Genomic DNA, 19,637 nt, shown 5'->3' on the forward strand with positions numbered 1-19,637 from the left:
GGGTGAACCCGAAGATGACAATTTTCCACTATTTTCCTCATTATCCTGATTTGTAAGCGTTGTATGACATCTACTCTAGTATTACTTGTCCTTAAAAGTTTTACACCATAAGTCTAGATAAGACAGATTTTGTAAAAAAGAGTTTTATTGGACAATGTGAGGTGTGAGTTTCTCCGCAGCAGCCTATCCAGTTCCCTATATTTCGTGTTCCGTTGTTTTCTTTACACCGTCATGTGATAGAAAAATATATGAGGAACATTAATATGTAAGTAACCAAGTAAATAATTACTTAAAAATATTAATCTACCTTTGAGTAAAATTCTGAATTACGGGATCCAAGGTGAATGTATTTCCCCACCCATTGACCACTTGTAACCAAAATTAAACGGCATCAATCACCTATAAGTCATTATACAAAATGTCGTAGGTTAATCCAGTCTGAATATATCAAGCAGAACGGTAACTGACGGGGAAAAATTATATTTATTATCCCCCACCACTAATGAAATTTCCGAAATATATAGCCAATATGACATAATTACGTACTAGAATCTCTGATTAATATAAGAATCTAACCACGAGTCCAGAAACGACAAAAAAACAAAGTTTTTTACTCTCAACCACCACCCAAATTTGTGCGAGCTAACCAAAAACCATCAGAAAGAATCTTAGCTATTTAAAAGACATTAAAATACGGTGGGAAAATTTATCTATCCTTTGTGTTAAATTTTGAGATGCGGAAACCACAAGACCTCTACTTCTCTACTACTTGACCAAAATTAAAAGGCATTAACGCCCCATATATAGAAATCACCGAGTCGTTTTATTCAAATCAGTCCATACAGTCTTGGGGTTTCAGGTAAAAAACAGGCCAACATACATACATACGTTAATACAGCTTTTTGGAATTTCTTGAAGCTAAAATTTTGTTTTTGATTAGATGGGAACGTGAAAAATCAATATCTCCAAAAACCCGGAAATGTACGATTTGATCAGATTATACATATTTGTGATATAGTATATTATATACAGTATTATTTTCTAGGAAAAGGAAAAATACTATAGAAAAATTCAAATCTATTTTATGACATTGTTATATGTGAATAAAACCTTAATAATCACATTTTTTTCTAGTTTCAGTATTAAGGTATGTTTTCAATCTTTCTATAATACTACTCATATTTATTTTTTACTAGAACAGTACAAATAAATTAATGAATGAAAGATTGGAATATTGTAATTGGTCTTTAGTAAAGAGAACAATATTTAATAAAATAAAATTGATAAATAAATATAAGCGTGAAACAAAATATGTAATGGTATTAAGTAATTTAAATTTATAATGAAAGCCACGTTAAAAAAACTTAATATACTGAATACGCCTTCATTGTTCATCGTAAGAATTTTTTAACATGTTAAACCTGACAAAAAAATAATTTGATACTATATATATATATATATATATATAAAAGCATAATTATTATAAATTGATAGTTAATCCTTATATCAAAAGGAATAATAACAAAACATAGCAACATAAACTCAACTGATACTTAGTCTAAATAATCCTAATTATTAGCTTTCGCCTTCATCCGATTGATATTGCCTTTTTCAATTCTTTCTTTAATTTAATTATTTTTGTGTTCTTTTTCAACTGCTAATACCATGTTCGTTTACGTATCTTTTAGGTGACGTAGAATTATGCTACTGTAAAATAAATAAAAAATGTATTCTTTTTAATTCAAATTCGAAATAAAGATCATTATCTACTTATTTTAATTTGCCTGCCACCAAACTTCAGATGCGGGGATACCCCCCATCCGTCAGGACTCTGTCTTATCTCCATTTGTTTTTTGTTTTTTTTTTATTAATTAGACTTGTCTTTAACTAATTATAAATTTAACCTCTGAAAGAATTGATGAAAACATATTAATTAACCAACCGTAAAGTATGTTTTAATAATGTAATGATTTAATTCCAGGGTCGCTTCATGAAAAGCTCATGAATGTCTATCACCATGAAATGGTTGTAGTGGCAAATAAAAAGCGATTTTACTCAGATTCTTTAAAACGTCCATTAAGAAAGATCAAGATTCAAGCAATCACATGCGAATTTTTTAAGAAGAAATAGTGTTTTTAAAGGTTTGTTTTGATAATCAACTGTCAGTATATTTAATTCTATTAAACGTACAATAGTTATCTTGGTAGTGTTTAAGAAAACGTTTTTTTTATAACGCAGAATAAATTAATTAAATTTCATTTCAATACATTTGTTTTAAACATTTTTATTTAATAAATGTTTTAAATGACTATTGTTAAATACATATGGGTAGTCAATTTTAATTCTTTAAGAAAATTTTGTAAATTCTGATTCTTTTATAAACAAATTTTTATTCATTCCATTTCTTCTAACCTATACTACTTTGTTTTTATTACATTGTATGTGTGTATATAAAAGTATCTTTTTAATTTTACTGAAATATATATATTTTTTTAATATCTTTGTTCTTCTACTAACTGTGATACCTATCAATAGAATAAGGTGAATTATATGTACAGTACGTATTATAAACATTTTATTTCTGTAATTATCCAGATTTCTGGTAATCCGGATTCGATTTTGGAAGTTCAATCCGAATAGTCGGCATTCCACTGTATTTCTCATTTATTTATTTATTTTTTTTTTTGTTTTCCTTAACATATTCTTAAAATAATATACTCGTATTAAAGATTGTTTTGCAGTATAGTAATGTAAATAAATTAAAACGAAAAACACACATAACAATATCAACAGTGAAATATTAAAACTAAGACGACTCTTGAATACTCCATGCAGTGCATACATGATATATGCTTTTATATACCGCAAACTTACCCTACGTAAGACGAAAGAGTAAAGTTAAAAGTTGGATTCTAAAAAAAATATTACCCTATTATTTTTTCATAAATTCTGTTAGTACGAGACGATAAAATATGAACGTAAAATTTTATTCTTTTTTTTTATGATGGATTATTTTATTTCATTATTTGCAGCCTAGGTAATTTCTTTATTCCAGGGTTTTAGGTTACTTCCTCCGCTGTATTTAAGTTTCCTGTTTACTACGTCATTCATTCATTATTAAAAATTATTTTCTTTTTGCGCAATGTTTAGCTTACAACTGGTTCTACTTTACCGGAACTATAAGTAAATTTGAATAAAAAAATTGAAATGGAGAAAGAAATTTCTACTGGAATTAAAGAAATATTCGAGTATCTGTATATATATGCATGCATATATATATATATATATATTTGCATATACACACTTCTTATTCAATATATATATATGTAATAAATATTAATAATTGTACACCAACAGTGTGAACCAAGAAAGATGTGAGTTCAAGAAAGATTGATAAAATTCAGAACATAAAAATCAAACAAAACCCCAAAAATAAAAAATAAAAAGAGTTTTATGAATCAAGTAAAGAATAATTTATCAAACGTAGAAACAGTGTAATAGTGAAACAAATCAAAGCAACAAGACTAAGGGGGGAAACAAATTGAAAAATTTTGCTTAAATCCTAGGTTAGCTGATTCACCTCAAATCTCGAAGAAGTTACAGATCTAATTTATGCAGCAGATGTAGTTGCCTTACGTCCTCACTGTTATCCAGGAGGTTAACGGCGAGCCAGTTCACTTGACTGTTCAGTTTCGTTTTGTATCTTATACCGAATCGTCGTATTTCCTCTCGAAAGTTTGGTAATCCTTGATAATGTTGTATTTCAGTGCATTTCGCAAACCACAGTGACTGCATTTCTCAACAGTTTGTCCTGGAATCGCTGTACCACTTCGATGTTATTCTTACTTGTCGTGCACCATACTTGGATTCCGTCTAAATCGGCTTCAGTACCACTCAGCGCAGCAATTTATTGTTAGGTAGTGATATTTACGACCCCCTGAGGAACAACCTGCACATCTCCCTGAGCTTAATGTTGAGTTGCATCCTTATCTCCCTGACATGAATTCTCTACGTCAGACGGCAATGCATATGCGACCTAGGTATCGCGGGCTGTTAGCATGCGGGATGAAAACGCTATGAAGTTGAACCAGCGGGCAATCACTACTAGTCATCGTAAACATAACGTGTGTGGAGTTAGCCGGTTTAACCTTCATCTTCCATTTATCTAGCCATAATTTAATAAAATCCAATACAGTTTGCAGTTTATTAGAAGCTAAGTTTGGGTCAGCATCCACAGCCAAGATAGCCGTGTCATCCAAAAAAAAAACGATGTAACTGTGATGTTCTCTGAAGTGTGGAGATTCACAAATAAAAATACTGGTTTTTATTTGTGAATCTCCAGACTTCAGAGAACCGATCCCAGAACTGAGCCTTAACGAACAACTGACCCAATATCAAAGAATTTTTGCAAGTCTTGATTTTACCTGACTTAACAAAAATGTCCTTCCAGGTAGCTGTGTAGAACCAAGCAATACAGTAGATAAAGGCTCCTTTTCGTTGTATAGAGTAGGCTAGTAAGCCAGAGACCCTATCAAAGGCCTGCTGAGCATCCAAAAAATTAAAAATTACTTCTCTTCTATGCACTTGTTGATGACGTTGATAATCCTGTGTTGGTATGTTTGTTGTTTGAGCACCTCTAAAACCAAACTGATAATCAGGAATAACACGCCCTTCCTTCAAAATCGTCCATAGCCTCAGAAAAAGTAAGCTTTCAAATATCTTCCTTAGAATAGGTAACAGACTTATCGGCCTGCATGAACACCTTCATCATGGGTCAGGCTTACCCAGTTTTGGGATCATTAGCACCTGCGATAATATCAATTGGATAGTTATCCTGCGATAACATCAATGGCTTCCCGTTGGGGAAGCCATTATATAGATTGTCATTATATAGATTTGTTGAATACTGCGTGGCCTTTAGTGAAAGCATAAAAAGCGTTTTCTTCGTTATCAAGTCGTACCCAGGAGCTTTCTTTGAATTGTCTCTCCCTTGGTTGCACGCAAAATCTCCGTTGCAGGAATAGTGTGAAACATTTCCATCAAATCCTGTGACTCGGATAACTCATAGAAATTGGACTAATCAGGAATTCCATTATTTCTTCTTCACCAGCTTCTTGTATGTCAAAAGGCTGAAAGACTTTCTTAAGATACCTTGTGAATACTTCAACTTTCTCAATATCGCTTCGAGACCAACCCAATAAAAGTTATAAAAAAGAGAACGATGGTGGTGGTATATTGAAGACCTTTGTGACTTCCGTTGTGAGTAATCATCCTTTTGCAAAAGGGAGAGATTCTCAAAAAGTTTCTAAACGACTGCTTTTTAATAGACCTCAGCGGCCGTTTTTATCTACGAGCAGCTCTGTTCAAAGATGTTTATCCTCAGGCCTATTGTAATACTTGAAATTGTAATGTAGAAATAAGATCCATAACTTCCCTCGTAGGTCGTGTCTTCCTGACCTTCATGTCTATCCTGACTGCCAAGCTGCCTCCTGTATGATTGCGGTCAAGTAATGCGTCGCATTATCTATAGCAGCAACGCTTTTCAAACGAACAGGCATATTTTGCTTGTCCTAAATCCAGCTCTGACAGGAGTCCCAGTCAGTCCTGTTATTATATAGGGCAAGCGGTTTGTTATTTTTTAGCACCACCGTGCTATTGGTAAGAAGGCTAAATGATCGGATGTCGGATCAAGGCTATTCCAACTTCAGTGTATATAGGAAAAATACTTGGGTAGTATAAAAAAGTTCTAATAAGTCTGGGACCTTCGTCAGATCCGATGAGCAGTACGTGGGTTGCATTCCAGAGATGGCATTCAGGAGCATGTTGGTGCTCCTAAAAGTTCAGGAGCATTTCCTACAAGCTCAACTCGGAATAGTGATGAGCCTACAGCCTTAGATAGGAAGTCTCGTTTTTCCGCCTTGAACAGGTGTTAGCTGATCCATAATCACACCCGCCAATGTAGAGTTTAAAAAAAATTTATACGAAAAATCGTATAAAAGACTGATTAAAAAATGCCTTATTAGGAGTCAAAATATATTTCTATAATACCCTTTTAAGTTTTTTATTATCTTCTGAAGATACACTGTTTATGTTAGATTTTAATTTAAAAATAAAATTTTCATAATCTGGTATTTTCAATTTATTCTTAAATTTAATATGATTTTGTTTAAATAATTTCTGATATTTTGGTGTTTAGATTATGATAATTATACTCTTAAAAATCGTCTTTTTAAAGGAACACTGTAATGTTTTATACATTTATTCGTTTTTCATTTACGTTGTTGCAAAATATATGAGCATTAGTTTTTTTATCATACTTTCAATTATTTTTTAGAGCAAGCCTATGTAAACAGTCTTTAAAATATTTTAAACAAAATTTTATTATTAATTGAAAATATTTTATTTTGTATACCGAAAATAATAAAGGTAGCAAACAGATCTAGATGTTTAAAGAAAAGGTTAAAGTCTCAAAGAATATCACTTGAAGTTAATCATCTAAAATTTCAGTTCCTTTATGATTGCAATTTTATTTTAATACCTTTAATAAAATTCTCATCTGATATTAGTAAAAATTTACATTTCATTTGTTTAAATTCAAGCAAATTTATATATAAAGAAATTTATGAAATTATTTATTATTATAAATATTTTAATACTATTTAATATTTAAACCTGTTTCAGTATTATACATACATGTTAGTTACTGAATGAAAATATTTCTGTCTCCAAGATATCAAAATAGAAATGGGTATAGTATTTTGATCGATTCCTATGATACTTCTAATGTTTTCACTCATAATGTGCTACTTTCATGATTCGGAGATTAGTCAAAGAGTTCGTTATTCGTATAATGAGTGTATATTTAGGTTATTAGATGCGTGGATTTAATCAAATAAAATCTTCGTTTCCAATCGGTACATAATAACACATTATAAAAAGATCACGTCTTTATAATAAATTATAAATATAAGAACAAATTGTAACATTAAAATAGATAAGATTAGAGTTCGTAATTTAACATAAAAAATTACAACAAAGTAGTTCACAATTCAAATTGAATTATATAATATTGAAAATTATTTAAAGCATATATTTGTGTACATGTTGAATGGGATATAGAAAAATCAAGCTTATTTAATATTAATTTTAATTAGTATTATATAAAAATTTATAAACTGAGTTAATATTGTTTCCATAAAAGAAACCTTTTAATTGCATTTTAAATATAGCTCTGAGAAAATTTTTCAAATGGTTTTGTAATGTATTAAAAATGGCAACAGCAGCATAATAAGGTCCCTTCTGTTAAATTAAATTATTATGAGTTTAGGTATACAAAAACAGTTTTGTTTTCTGTTTTAATAGGGGTGGATATTGTTAATATTTAGTAGTGTTTGACTATATTTTTGCAAAGATTGCGCATTCGTAAATATAAATACGCGGATAAGATAACTTATTTAATTTTCTAAATATCTGCATAATTCAAACTTATTATTACTAAACCGAGTTGTATATTTAATAAGAGATCAATTATAGAACAGCAAGAGTATCAAAGAGCGATTGCAATGAATAAAACTGGTTTGTACGGACTTGATTAATATAACAAGTACGCTTGGAGCTGAGCTTATTTAAAACCAAGTCACTCTGGAAAAGGGAAGGTTTTCCAGTCGTTTCTAGCAGCATTTTCAACTGAGCTGAAATTAGTAAGACACAATGAAAATGAATCCCATTGTAACGATAAATCATCTCAGCAAATTGTGCCAGAAAATTACTCATCAATTGAAAGTTAATTACTTCTTATATAATTACTGACTATTAGTTCTTGTCTTTGTGATGTAATTAAGTAACCCAACATTAAAATTTTCTTTCTCTAGACTGAATTTCAAAAATTTATTCAGTTAATGTATTAATAGACACGGACCTCGTTCAATATGAAATATTTACTGTAGATATAAATATTTATAATAGAATCTATCTTAAAGTTGATTTGTGTTAAACACAATAGTCTGTCTTATCCAAATCTCATCTGAACACCAGCCAACCGATCTACTTGCCCTACCAGATCAGGTTCATATCGCCACTGGAAACTAAGACTAACTGACAGGTATTTGAAATAACTAAGATTTAAGAAAAACCATTAATTATCATTAATTATCAAGGGCATAACACCGGAATAGAAGAAAATGAAGTATCTGTATGGAATACAGATTTTGGCATTAACTGTAGTTAAATGAAAGAAAATTGAAGGTATGTAACCTGCAAAAAATATTAACTGAAAAATCTAAAGAATAGCAATAGAAAAAAATTAAGATAATACTGAATACAACATTAATTTAAAAAAGACTTCCAAAGAAATGTTCATCAAATAATCATATCAGTAAACTAACTTTTTGTAAAGTCATCAATGATTTTAATCTGGCATGATTTTAAAGAGATCTATGTATGATCAGAAAGATATGTGGTCATTGATCCGGGATTACATTCTAAGGAATATAGTGGAGACCGAATATGCTCAGTTGTGTTGTCAACAAGAAATGAAAATTTATAAAATATATCAAGCACACAATATTTATAGCACTTAAGAAAATACTTTAATTTTTTTTATAATTATGTTTTAAAAAATTATTTTGTTTCTAAAAATGTTTTATTTGAAACATTTTTTTTTCATTAAATTATCTTATTATTGTATGATAACAAAGCAGTCTGAAATGTTAGAAGAAGCGGTATTTTAATTAAATAAAATATATCTTCATTGTTGCTAATATTTTCTTTAAAGTAAATAAGTTAAAATAAGGCTAAATCCACGTATTCTAAGAAATTTAAATTAGTTAAGCTTATAGTAAACAAGGATGAAAAACAATTAGTATTTCTACTGAACGTAGAAGATTAAAGGTAACAATTACACAAGTACAAAAAATAAGTATTTTTTACGCAACTAAGTAACAGAAATGTGCAAGAGTAAACAATTACTGCACATCTATAACGGACAAATTTACTTTCATTTCTAGGAGAAAGTAAGATTTTGTTCCTGTTTAAGCACATGATACTAATTAAAATAGAGAATCCAGTGACTTCTCGAATACAAGAAAAACAAGGAAAATTATCTCAGTGTAAGCAACTACACAGACTAAACTGCCTTAATTGCCCTATCGCCAATTCACTACCGTTTTTTTTCTTTAACCTCCGGGACCACCGTTAGGTATTGCTTCAGACGATGAGAGGAATAATTTGCAGAGTGTGTAAAAATGCCATGCCTGACCGGGATTTGAATCTGGGACCTCCGGATGAAAGGCCGACCACTCGCGCCACAGACTGGCGCCAATTCACTACCTTTCTTTCTTTTTTACATTTCCTGTTTATCCTCCGGTAATTACCCTTCAGATAATACTTCAGAGGATGAATGACGATGATATGTGTGAGTGTAAATGAAGTTTAGTCTTGTACAGCCTCAGTTCGACTATTGAGATGTGTGGTTAATTGAAACCCAACACCAGAGAACACCGGTATCCACGATCTAGTATTCAAATTGGTGTAAAAATAACTGATTTTACTAGGACTTGAGGGATGGAACTCTTGACTTCCAAATCAGCTAATTTTGAAAGACGCGTTCATCGCTAAACCAACTTAGTGGGTGCCAATTCACTACCTAAATTGTATAATCTTAACGGTAGCTATTACACCTACTACACTTCCATTTTATAATTTCTGAACATTTAAAATATCAAGTGTTTCAAGAGTGATTAGGAGAAAATTGTAGATTTACTCAATTCTGTGAGTAAAGGTTTGAAGTATTTTGGTTAAATATAAAATAAGTAGTAGAGATCAACATTTAGAAAGGTTTGTGAAAAACAAACTAGGTTAGTGCAAACTGCTGAAAGAAAATAAGTAGTTTTAGTATTGATTTTAATAGTGAAGATTACATACATGAAATACTAGAAGAAAATTTTCACTTAGATAAGATCGAAGTGGTTTGAAGTATTCAGGAATATTTACAGTATTCAGTATTATGCGGAGTGAATTAATCAGTAGCTAAGTACATGATAACCGACAACGAATCGTCACTCATCTTTGCTGATAATTTACGAGTAGATAAAGGTAATGTTAAATAGATAAAGCAGGCCTATGAATCAATAGATAAAACTAAACTTTCTGCACATATAGATAAGTATAATAAAAGAATAACAATATTTAATAAGATTCGGAAAAATCAATTCCAAAAGCAATAGAGCAATACAAAAATTATTTATCTCCACTACTAAATTTGTGAAGGATGTTTTCACTTCTCTTAATACTAATTGATCAATATGAATTTTTCTTTCAATTGAAATTGTGAACTAAATTCGACCTTCTTTAACATTATAAAATATTATTAAAAAAATAACTATATTTTTTTAACTTTTCGTGTAACTAATACTGGCATTAAAAAACCATGTGATCAACTTTTTTTTTTTAAATGTCTAAATAATAACAGGTCTCTCCTTTGTAGTATTTATGTCATGGCAAATATTTATTATTATTATCTTTATTACTGTGACAAAATAACGATTTTATAATGTAATTGTGCACTTCTTGTATATAGTTTTAAAATAAAATTTTAGTCCTTTCCAGTATATATATGAAATGTTCTATCTAGATAAAAAATCCACAAAATAAAATCTCGAGAGATAATTCAAACAGAATCAAATCTTATAACAACATAAAAATAACGATATTTTTTTCTGGCTCACATCGTACTGTAGAAAAGGAGTTATAGATGCAGATCAGCATGCCAAGCTTATCGAAGTAAAAACGACATTCTGCTCCGCAAACAACACGTTCACTTTGTTCACTTCTCCTTACGGATTAGGCTGAAATGGCTTGTTTCTTTATTATAACAACTCGAATATTTCATCGGCTTCAAAGATCTCTAGTTTCTGAGGTCTATACTTCCAGATCTGTTTAGAAATTCTCTCATAGCTTATTCTCTCTAGACGGTCCTTTCCTCTTTAAACTATATGATGTAATTCTGTGTGCATACCAACAAATAACTCCTTTTGTAGGTTTGTATGTTACCTCAGCTTAATCTTTTAAATGTTTGTTTCACTGAGTCGGCACCAATCACTCTCATTTCTAAATAACGTATGAACAGCCGAAAGGTTGTGAAATCTTATTTTTCTATTCTTCCTAGCTTTATTTTTTAAATAAAGAAATATAAGTACAAATTACAAATTCTTTTATTTCTTTCGCTTTTACAAAATTAATAATTAATTGAGTAATCCTAATACTAATTATAATTGTACACTAAGGTTATCTATTCATAGTCTAGAATTTCTTTATTTGAATTTATTTATTAGAAAAGCAAACCCTTCTAATAAAACATGTTGATTCTAGAATCAAACAATCTTCTTTACAACATTAACCACCCTATACCACTCACTTCACAAAGGGGCAAATAAATTTCTATGGTCACACAAGGATTTTATCCTTTAAAATTATCTTAGTCACGATCCTTGCTACGAAAAAATTCATTAACATTTCCTTGTTCGTAGATAATGTCATTTTGTTACATTTGTGGATATCGTTGATATTCACTTGTATTCATTGGATTATACAATATTTTTTTTTTAAATATAGGTAAGACATACTGTTAATTATTATTATCATTAAATTGTGAATTATTTTTAAAAATGAACTTCTTTACCACCAGACGTTTTCAGAAAAACGATTTTTCCAAATTGACCCAATGATTATGTAAATTTATCTATTTCTTCACTGGAGTATCATAAAAAGTTATAAAAAGATTCTTCAACAGTTCTGCGCATGACCCCATTTTTTCTGCACAATCAGAAATGTACTAATTTTCAGAGTATAACACACTTCATATGTCCAATTAACCAGTAGACCCTGCACACAAGCATCAAGTTTTAACTCACCATTATGACTCACTGCTTAAGCACGTATGAAAAATATACTAATACAGAACCAACATAACCTCAATTTTTTTCGACCTAAAATTGAGCGTAACCAAGAACAGATCAAATAATCTTCATCAAATTTTCACAAACATAACATCTGATACATTACCCATAGCATGTGTTTATTTTAAAGAAAGGTATATGGTAGTTTTGGAGATTTTCGAGACATAAAATTTTATTCATAGGAATATATATTTGCCTATGTATAAAATTTCTACATATCTGTAGGAAATTTGTAAGGAAACTAATTATAACTTAAGTGGATGGTATTTTCTTCGTCTTTCTAATACCTAAAACCCTAAAAAAATTAATTTTCATCCCAAAATTTACATCGAAAAAAAAACGTACTTTTCTTCGATAAATCAGTAAAAAACAAATTGATTATTGTAAAAAATACTGATACAATTATACAAATATAAAAAAAGAAACAGCGTCAAAGCTAAAAATCTAAAAGATTATCGGAAAGTTTGCTTGCTAGTCTTCCTGGTAACGAGAAGTAATACTACTACATTCTTTTAACATCTCATGTGTCTGCCCACTAAAAAGATTTAGAAAACCGTTCAATCTACACATTATCGCTGTACAACATTTGTTCAAAGGTGACATATTTTTTCTTCGTCTCAACAAAATAAATTCCAGATAAAATGAAAAAAATATGTTCATCCCTCAACAAAAAATAAACTCCTTTCTTCTGCTTATAAATTTGTACTATCCCGTATTAATAGAAGTTAAAAATAGCTAAATGTTGCTTTATAACGAGGGAATTAAACATTATTTATTATAACTTTTTTTATTAATTATTTAATTGCGCAAAAATTACATAGCAATTGTCATTATTATTGTTATTTCGTTTACAAAAGTTTTAACCTTTTTCAAAATTAAACTTAAAATATTTAATTTTTTTTTCTACTGAAATCTATTTAATATAATTTTATAAATAAATGGCATATTTATTTAATTTTTATTTACTTTTCTATTACTTAATGACACCGCCTTACTTAAGTGTTTTTTCTATTTTGCTAAATAACAATTAGAATTACAATCGGCTCTCCTGCGGAGCCATAAGTAAGTTTTATGACAAAAGCACGTGATAAGGGTGTCCTTAAGGAATCCCCCAAAATAAGTAATACATAATAAATAGTAACAAGTAAACCTAAAGTCCAATATGAAATTTCAAGCTTAATCATAAATCACAAAACATTAATTTCAGCACATTATAGTCCATAAGAACAAACATTAATAACAAAGAATAAAAGAAAAGAGAAATACACAGAATAACCTTGAAGTCTTAGGTAGTTCCGGTCAGTAAAGTGCGTTTCCGATATCAACATTACGTCCAGGGAACTGGAAACTTCCCCTTAGCTTCTCGTGCCTAGAATAGGCCGTTAATGTTCCATGCAGCGATTTGTAGAAATCTGGACATCAACAAATTTTGGGAGAGCACCTGGGTGAGAAAGGCTATCAAACTCCGAATCTGTTGAACCAGGAAGTCTATATTTGATGAGAGCCTGTCCAACTTGTCCACACTAGCACGCCCAGCTCCGCAGCATACATTTTATGATGGGATTCAGGCCCTCCACGACCCAACAAAGGGAAGTTCTTATCATGTGGGGCCGGCCAGCCTGCGGCTAGCGGGTTTCGCTCTCGGAGCATCCTGCAAGTTCCAATTCGCCTTCCGCCTACGCTTGCTCTCCAATATCTATTGATATACTCAGCAGCCTTGGTAGTTTGCCGAGGCTAATACTTACTTAAGTATTTGATAGAATTTTGAACTATTTACTAAGATATAAGTATAATTTTCGTTGTATTTTTTGTGTAGTACTATGTAAATAACTTGTATTCAATTTATGTTAATATGGGAATCTACTGATAACACTTATGTCTTAGCAGAACCCTATATTGTAAAATTTTATGAAAATATATAAATAAATAAAAATAAAATTGTTATTATTATTATTTCCTAATCGCAAGCCCTGGTAACAGGTGGGCTTTTAATCTACAACTGGTATACTTCTGTAACCAAGACTGCAGATTACCTGCAACACATCTCTGCTGAGTACCTTACGTACAATTCTGGCTGAGGGCAATAGTGTGGTCGCTCTGCATCGCTTTTTGCATTACTGTGACTGTGTTTCTTTTTAAAAGCCATGAATCATTAATTTCTTAAATATTCCATATCTAAGAAAATTATATGAATATGCAGTTTTTTTTGTTTACTTTCCCAGCTCTAGGGATATATACTGCTATAGCTGTAACGGGAAAGTTACAAAAAATCTAAATAAAAAAAATTGAAAAAATTGGTCTTTTTTAAATGTTGTACCTTAAGGAGACATTTAAAAAATAAATTTAAATAAATTGTAAATAACCTGAGATAAAAATTTTTATTCCAAAGATCCTAAATCCAAAAAAAACTGGTTTTGTCAGACGGACGGTTGGTTTTTTCACTATGTGTATACTTATGTGTGTATGTTAGCTTGTATTTGGTCTTACAATTGATATATTTTCTTAAAATTTTAAAGACAGATACTACCTTCCAGGGAAAAAATGTATTAAATCTTTGCAACAGTTGGTAAAATGGGTGGGAGAGTTTTGAAATAGAATTCTTAGAAATTTTTGTAGAATTTCAATCTTTCAATCTTTATTGGAGGACATTAAAAATTCTTTTTTTACGAAAGTTGAGGTTTTTTTTTATCAAGATCACAAAGTACCAAAACGTTTTATTTATTTTTTTTTTTCCCCCAAATAATGACTTTATAATTTTTTTAGCAATATCTTTCTTAAAAAAACGAAGTTATGGGAGTTTTTTCATACATATTTTCTACATTAATAGGCCCTGTAAAAACCGCTATAAAAATCTTTTCACCATCCCTCTCCAACAGTCTGTGGTAAAATAAATACCTTTAATCCAAATTTATTTCGCAATTTACCCACTAGATTTAAAATTTTAAAATGTTAAATTTTTGTCAGCCATTACTCTTCAATATTTCTTGAAAAATGAAGTAGCTAAAAAATGTTTCAGCCCCTTCGTAGAAAATTACAACATTTTTGTTTAGAATTATGGTTGTATCTTTTTATTTAAAAATTTCAAAAAGTATTTATTTTTTAATTTATTAACACCACTTAGTGAATATTTTGTTAAAAGTAATCCTACCTGAATGCTTTCCATTGAATCTGAAAACCATCAAAATGAAAAAAAACTTTTTCATAATTTCACTTTTTTCATGTTCAAAACGTAAATCGTAAAAAAAATTGAATTTTTATTTTTAATTTGAATTTTGATTTACTTAAAACCAATATTTGTGAATATTTTCATCATTAAAAACAATCTGATGTATAAGTCCCCAAATTTTCAAAAGTCGAAAACTTATTTTACGAAATGGTGGTGCATACGCACAAACGTACGAATGCATCTCGTATAACTCAAAAATGATTAGCCGGAGGATATTAAAATTCTGGATTTAGGACTATTGTAACAACTAATTGTGCACCTCCTCTTGTGATTGCAATCGACTAGACCAAAAGTGTCCACAAAAATCCAAAATCCAATTTTTGGGGATTTTGGAGTTTTTCTTAACTGCAGTAATAAGCCCTCACTGAGAACTTTTCATTGCCTCCAGAGTTATAGTCAAATAAAATTTTAATTAATGAAATATTTGGGTCTTACAGGGGGAAGGCACATCGGTTTGAATCCGACTTCGTCTCTTTTTTAACTTTTTTTTTAAATGATATATATTGATTTATTTATAATTATTAACTTCTGATTGTAAAAAAATGTGTATATATAATTTAATAGGCGTACAATGAAGTAATCTGGTGTCCACATTAGATTTTTTTTCATAAATATAAAAATAGAGCTTAAAATGATTTAATTTAATATGAGCTTACATGAATTGCATAGTTTGATCTGAGTAGCCGGGAGGTTATACAATTCATTCCTGGCTTTTTTATATTAGTACTAAAAGCATGTTAGATGATTTTTCTCTATTTACTTTTATAATTTCCTTAATCCTTATTTTCATGATTTACATGAAGATAATGAAACCGATATAAAAAATTATTTTTAATTAATCCAATAAAAATTACAATTCTCTAGTTTAATATTTACAGATAATTTTTAAGAAAATAACCTGTAAAGTTTAGCTTATAAAAGTTTCTGTGTACGTTTTAGTATTTTAATAAACGTTTTGAATAATAGAAGGTTGAAAATTTACATTATAGTGATTTATATTTCAAAAAATAAATTAATTATAAAAATGTACTCCTGATGACCATATCTGTTTTCGGACTGGTTTGATCATGATTTAAATTCATGAACACTGATTTGAAAAAGAAAAATATGAAATAAATTTACACCATTACAAAATCATATAGAAATTATTTGTACGTTCAGTAATCTCAAGGAGAGCTGATATAAAAATTATTGTGATATTTTAAACCTTATTCCTTCTCGAGTATCACAGAATTAAGGGAATTCCCATACTTTCCACAGTTTTCTCCCTCTGATATACCCTTCATATGTTAATACAGTTAATTATTTATTAACAAAAACATAAAACTGATAGTGATAATTTACTTATTCACCAAATTTTAGAACCTTTTTACGGAATGAGAATTCTATTATTACTAGAAGTGAAAATACTGTAAATCCAGCTTCCCTCCCTCGTTCGTTGGTTTACACCGATAAGGAAATAAATCACTTGGATATTCAAGTTTTTCTTTATAAAATGTTTTCTACCTCCACAAAATGAAAAAATTATATACATAATAAAAAAATTCCGTATGGATACCCATGGATGTAAAGAAGAACAAGCCATTTTGAACTTAATGGACTGTAACTTTCCAAATCAATCGGTTATCAAAACCTGAAATAGCGTGATATTCATACCGTTTCTTTTTTCAAAATACGTTTTATTATAAAAAAATAAATTAAATATTCAACGGTAAATAAGAGGTCTTAATATATCTTCAAAGTTATTATATACTTCGAAATAAGTTATAAATTTTAAGTTATAAGTTATCAGTTATTATAACTTCGAAGAAATTATTATATATCTTTATCCATTGTATCTCCATCTTGCAAACCCCTAAATTTTAAATAGACATTCAATTCTTTTTACACCTCTTACGCCTGTCTTTTATAAGGTTTTTTCTTTCTTCAAAAACTTGTAATATCATATAAGAGAAGAAGGGGTTCTTATATTTTTATTCTTCAAAGTGATTATGGATCCTACCAACTAAAATTTCAATATTAGGACTACGTGTTTAACATGGGTTTTACCTTCTGAAAAAGTTTAATATCGTAATTTTTTTAAGAAATTTACTCCTACTCTTCCAAAGGCTTTTGCTCCCTTTAGTTCAAAACAGAAAACTTGAAATGTTCAACAACTCCTTTATCAACAGTCTTGTATCTTGGGAACCAGTAAAAATATAATAATAAAAGTGTTACACTCATATTGTTCATCCAGGTAATATAAGGTTATTAAATGCCTTCTTTGTAAGAAATTTTGATTTAATGTAACATTATTTTCATGCTGCATCATTTAAGGGTTTATAAAAACTACAGTGTTATGAAACAGATTATTCAGAGACTGTTGTCAACCTAAGACTTCAGTTAAATAAAATCTAAATTAATTACTTCCTGTCTACTTTTTATGAAAATAAAAATATGTTTTGAATAAATTGAAAGTTCATTTATGTATAACATTAAACTAACAACACATAAAAAAAAAAACCACTATTAACGTGTACATAAACTATGAAATATATGCACATAATACGAACCTAATGAACTACGCTCGAATGAGCTTTTTAATTTCTTACATTAAAAGAATAATACAAGTTATTCACTCCATAATAGAAATCCCAATTACCTAATTGGAAAAAAACCATAATGTATTCAAATCAAAATAGCTATTCTTAAGATGCTTAAATTTGCAGTACGTCAATATTCTTTAACATTACCTATTAAAATGTTTACATTTGAATATGTGTCCTTAGATCTACTAGACGTAAAATCCTTTACGTAAATGATAGATAAAAAAAACATTTTTTATAATTTCACAAATCTTTATTTTATAGTCGAACTTAGAAACCTTGTTTAAAAGAGAAATTTACAAAAAACGAATCCAGTTTTATCTAATATAGACATTAAGCATATAGAATTAATTAAATAAAGCTTACCATTATCTGATTCCCTTGTACCCAAAACAGAAGCAAGCCTGGGCCTTTCTTCTTCTAGTATAACATCTTTCTTCGTAAATCTTATATGATAAAGATCTGCCACGCACTGAATTCGTAATCTTCCGCTTTCGTTAAGAAGCATCTCGATACCAGCGGTAGTTGTCACCTTCATTGAATCTTCTTCTTTAGTTCTGGCTACAAAGCTCGAATTAACCTGAAGAATAGTAAAAGTTGAATCAAATTATTAAATTCTTTGAAAAAACAAACTTAGTCCTAGGTAGACATTTTAATTACAATCTATATAAAAATAATCAGCTGGTAAGTTAATTACACCCTAGTAATTCTTCAAAACTAACATTCCTTTTTCAATCGCTTTTAATTCAAATAGAATGGAATAGCTACACTGCTTTGTTGTTCAAAATATAAAGTGTTTTTTTTATTTTATTAAAATAATCAAAGTAAACAGCTAACCTAATAACCCTAAAATTCTTCAATTTCGATTATAATGTATTATCTGAATTTATAAAAACTTTATTTTTTTTTTATTTTAAAGACATGATTAAAACGAAAATGTTATTTAAACAAAATTTTGCGTCATCAGCGCAAATCTTCTTTGTTGTTTACACTGACAACGAACATGTATTTTCTTCATCTCATTTGTTTCAGTAACAAATTATTAAAGAATATAGTTATATTTATTCCACATTTTTTTCTTTAAAAAGTGATATAAAGACATTAAACAGGAAACTTATCTTTTTTACTTCCTCGTACGAAGTAAAGAAAGTATTGTAATCGCAAAAAATTTCGGTTTTCAGATTTCAACGGGAATATCCATTTTTACCAACCCTGAATCCATTTTCACTAGCTTCGGTGTGACGTATGCACGTATGTACGGATCTTGCATAACACAAAAACGATTAGACGTAGCAAGTTGAAATTTTAGATTTAGGACTATTGTAACATCTAGTTATGCGCCTCTCCTTTTGATTGCAATCGACTGAATCAAAATTGTCCAAAATAGCCCAAAATCTAAATGTTTGGAGTTTTTCTTAACTGGAGTAATAAATCTCATTGAGAGATTTTCAACGATAAGTGGTATTTATTTTCATTGATTCCAGAGTTATATCCAAAGAAAATTTTAATTAATGAAATATTTGGATCTAAAAAGGGAAGGCACATCGGTTCGAATCAGAATACATCTCCTTTTTTTAACCTTTTAAAATTTATTAATTTTTTTTATTTAAATATATTGATTTATTAGTAAGTGTTAACCCGTGTATGTAAAATTATTTTACAATAACTAATAATTCAATAATAAAAATAAAATAATAATAAAAAATCTGAAAAAAAGTTATTAATTAAATAAAATTTTTTGTACTTTTAAAAATGTGTATATGCATTTAATAAGCATATATACATACAGATATGTCTATATGTCACACTTAAATTGAATAATTTGAAGTCAGTAAGCATGACATTTTATGGAATATTCTTATAAAAATTGTA

General features: G+C 29.3%; 1 protein-coding gene across 1 annotated transcript in view; it reads right to left on the bottom strand.

The window, feature by feature from the left end:
• The window catches only part of LOC142321816 (uncharacterized), a 283,628-nt gene that overhangs the window by 50,178 nt on the left and 213,813 nt on the right, over positions 1-19,637 (bottom strand). Inside the window, exon 5 of the mRNA XM_075360230.1 lies at positions 18,132-18,345. Coding sequence (XP_075216345.1) covers positions 18,132-18,345 — 214 coding nt within the window. The remainder of the gene's footprint in view (positions 1-18,131; positions 18,346-19,637) is intronic.

Source organism: Lycorma delicatula, chromosome 1, assembly GCF_047948215.1.
Source record: "Lycorma delicatula isolate Av1 chromosome 1, ASM4794821v1, whole genome shotgun sequence".
Taxonomy (NCBI): Eukaryota; Metazoa; Arthropoda; class Insecta; order Hemiptera; family Fulgoridae; genus Lycorma; species Lycorma delicatula.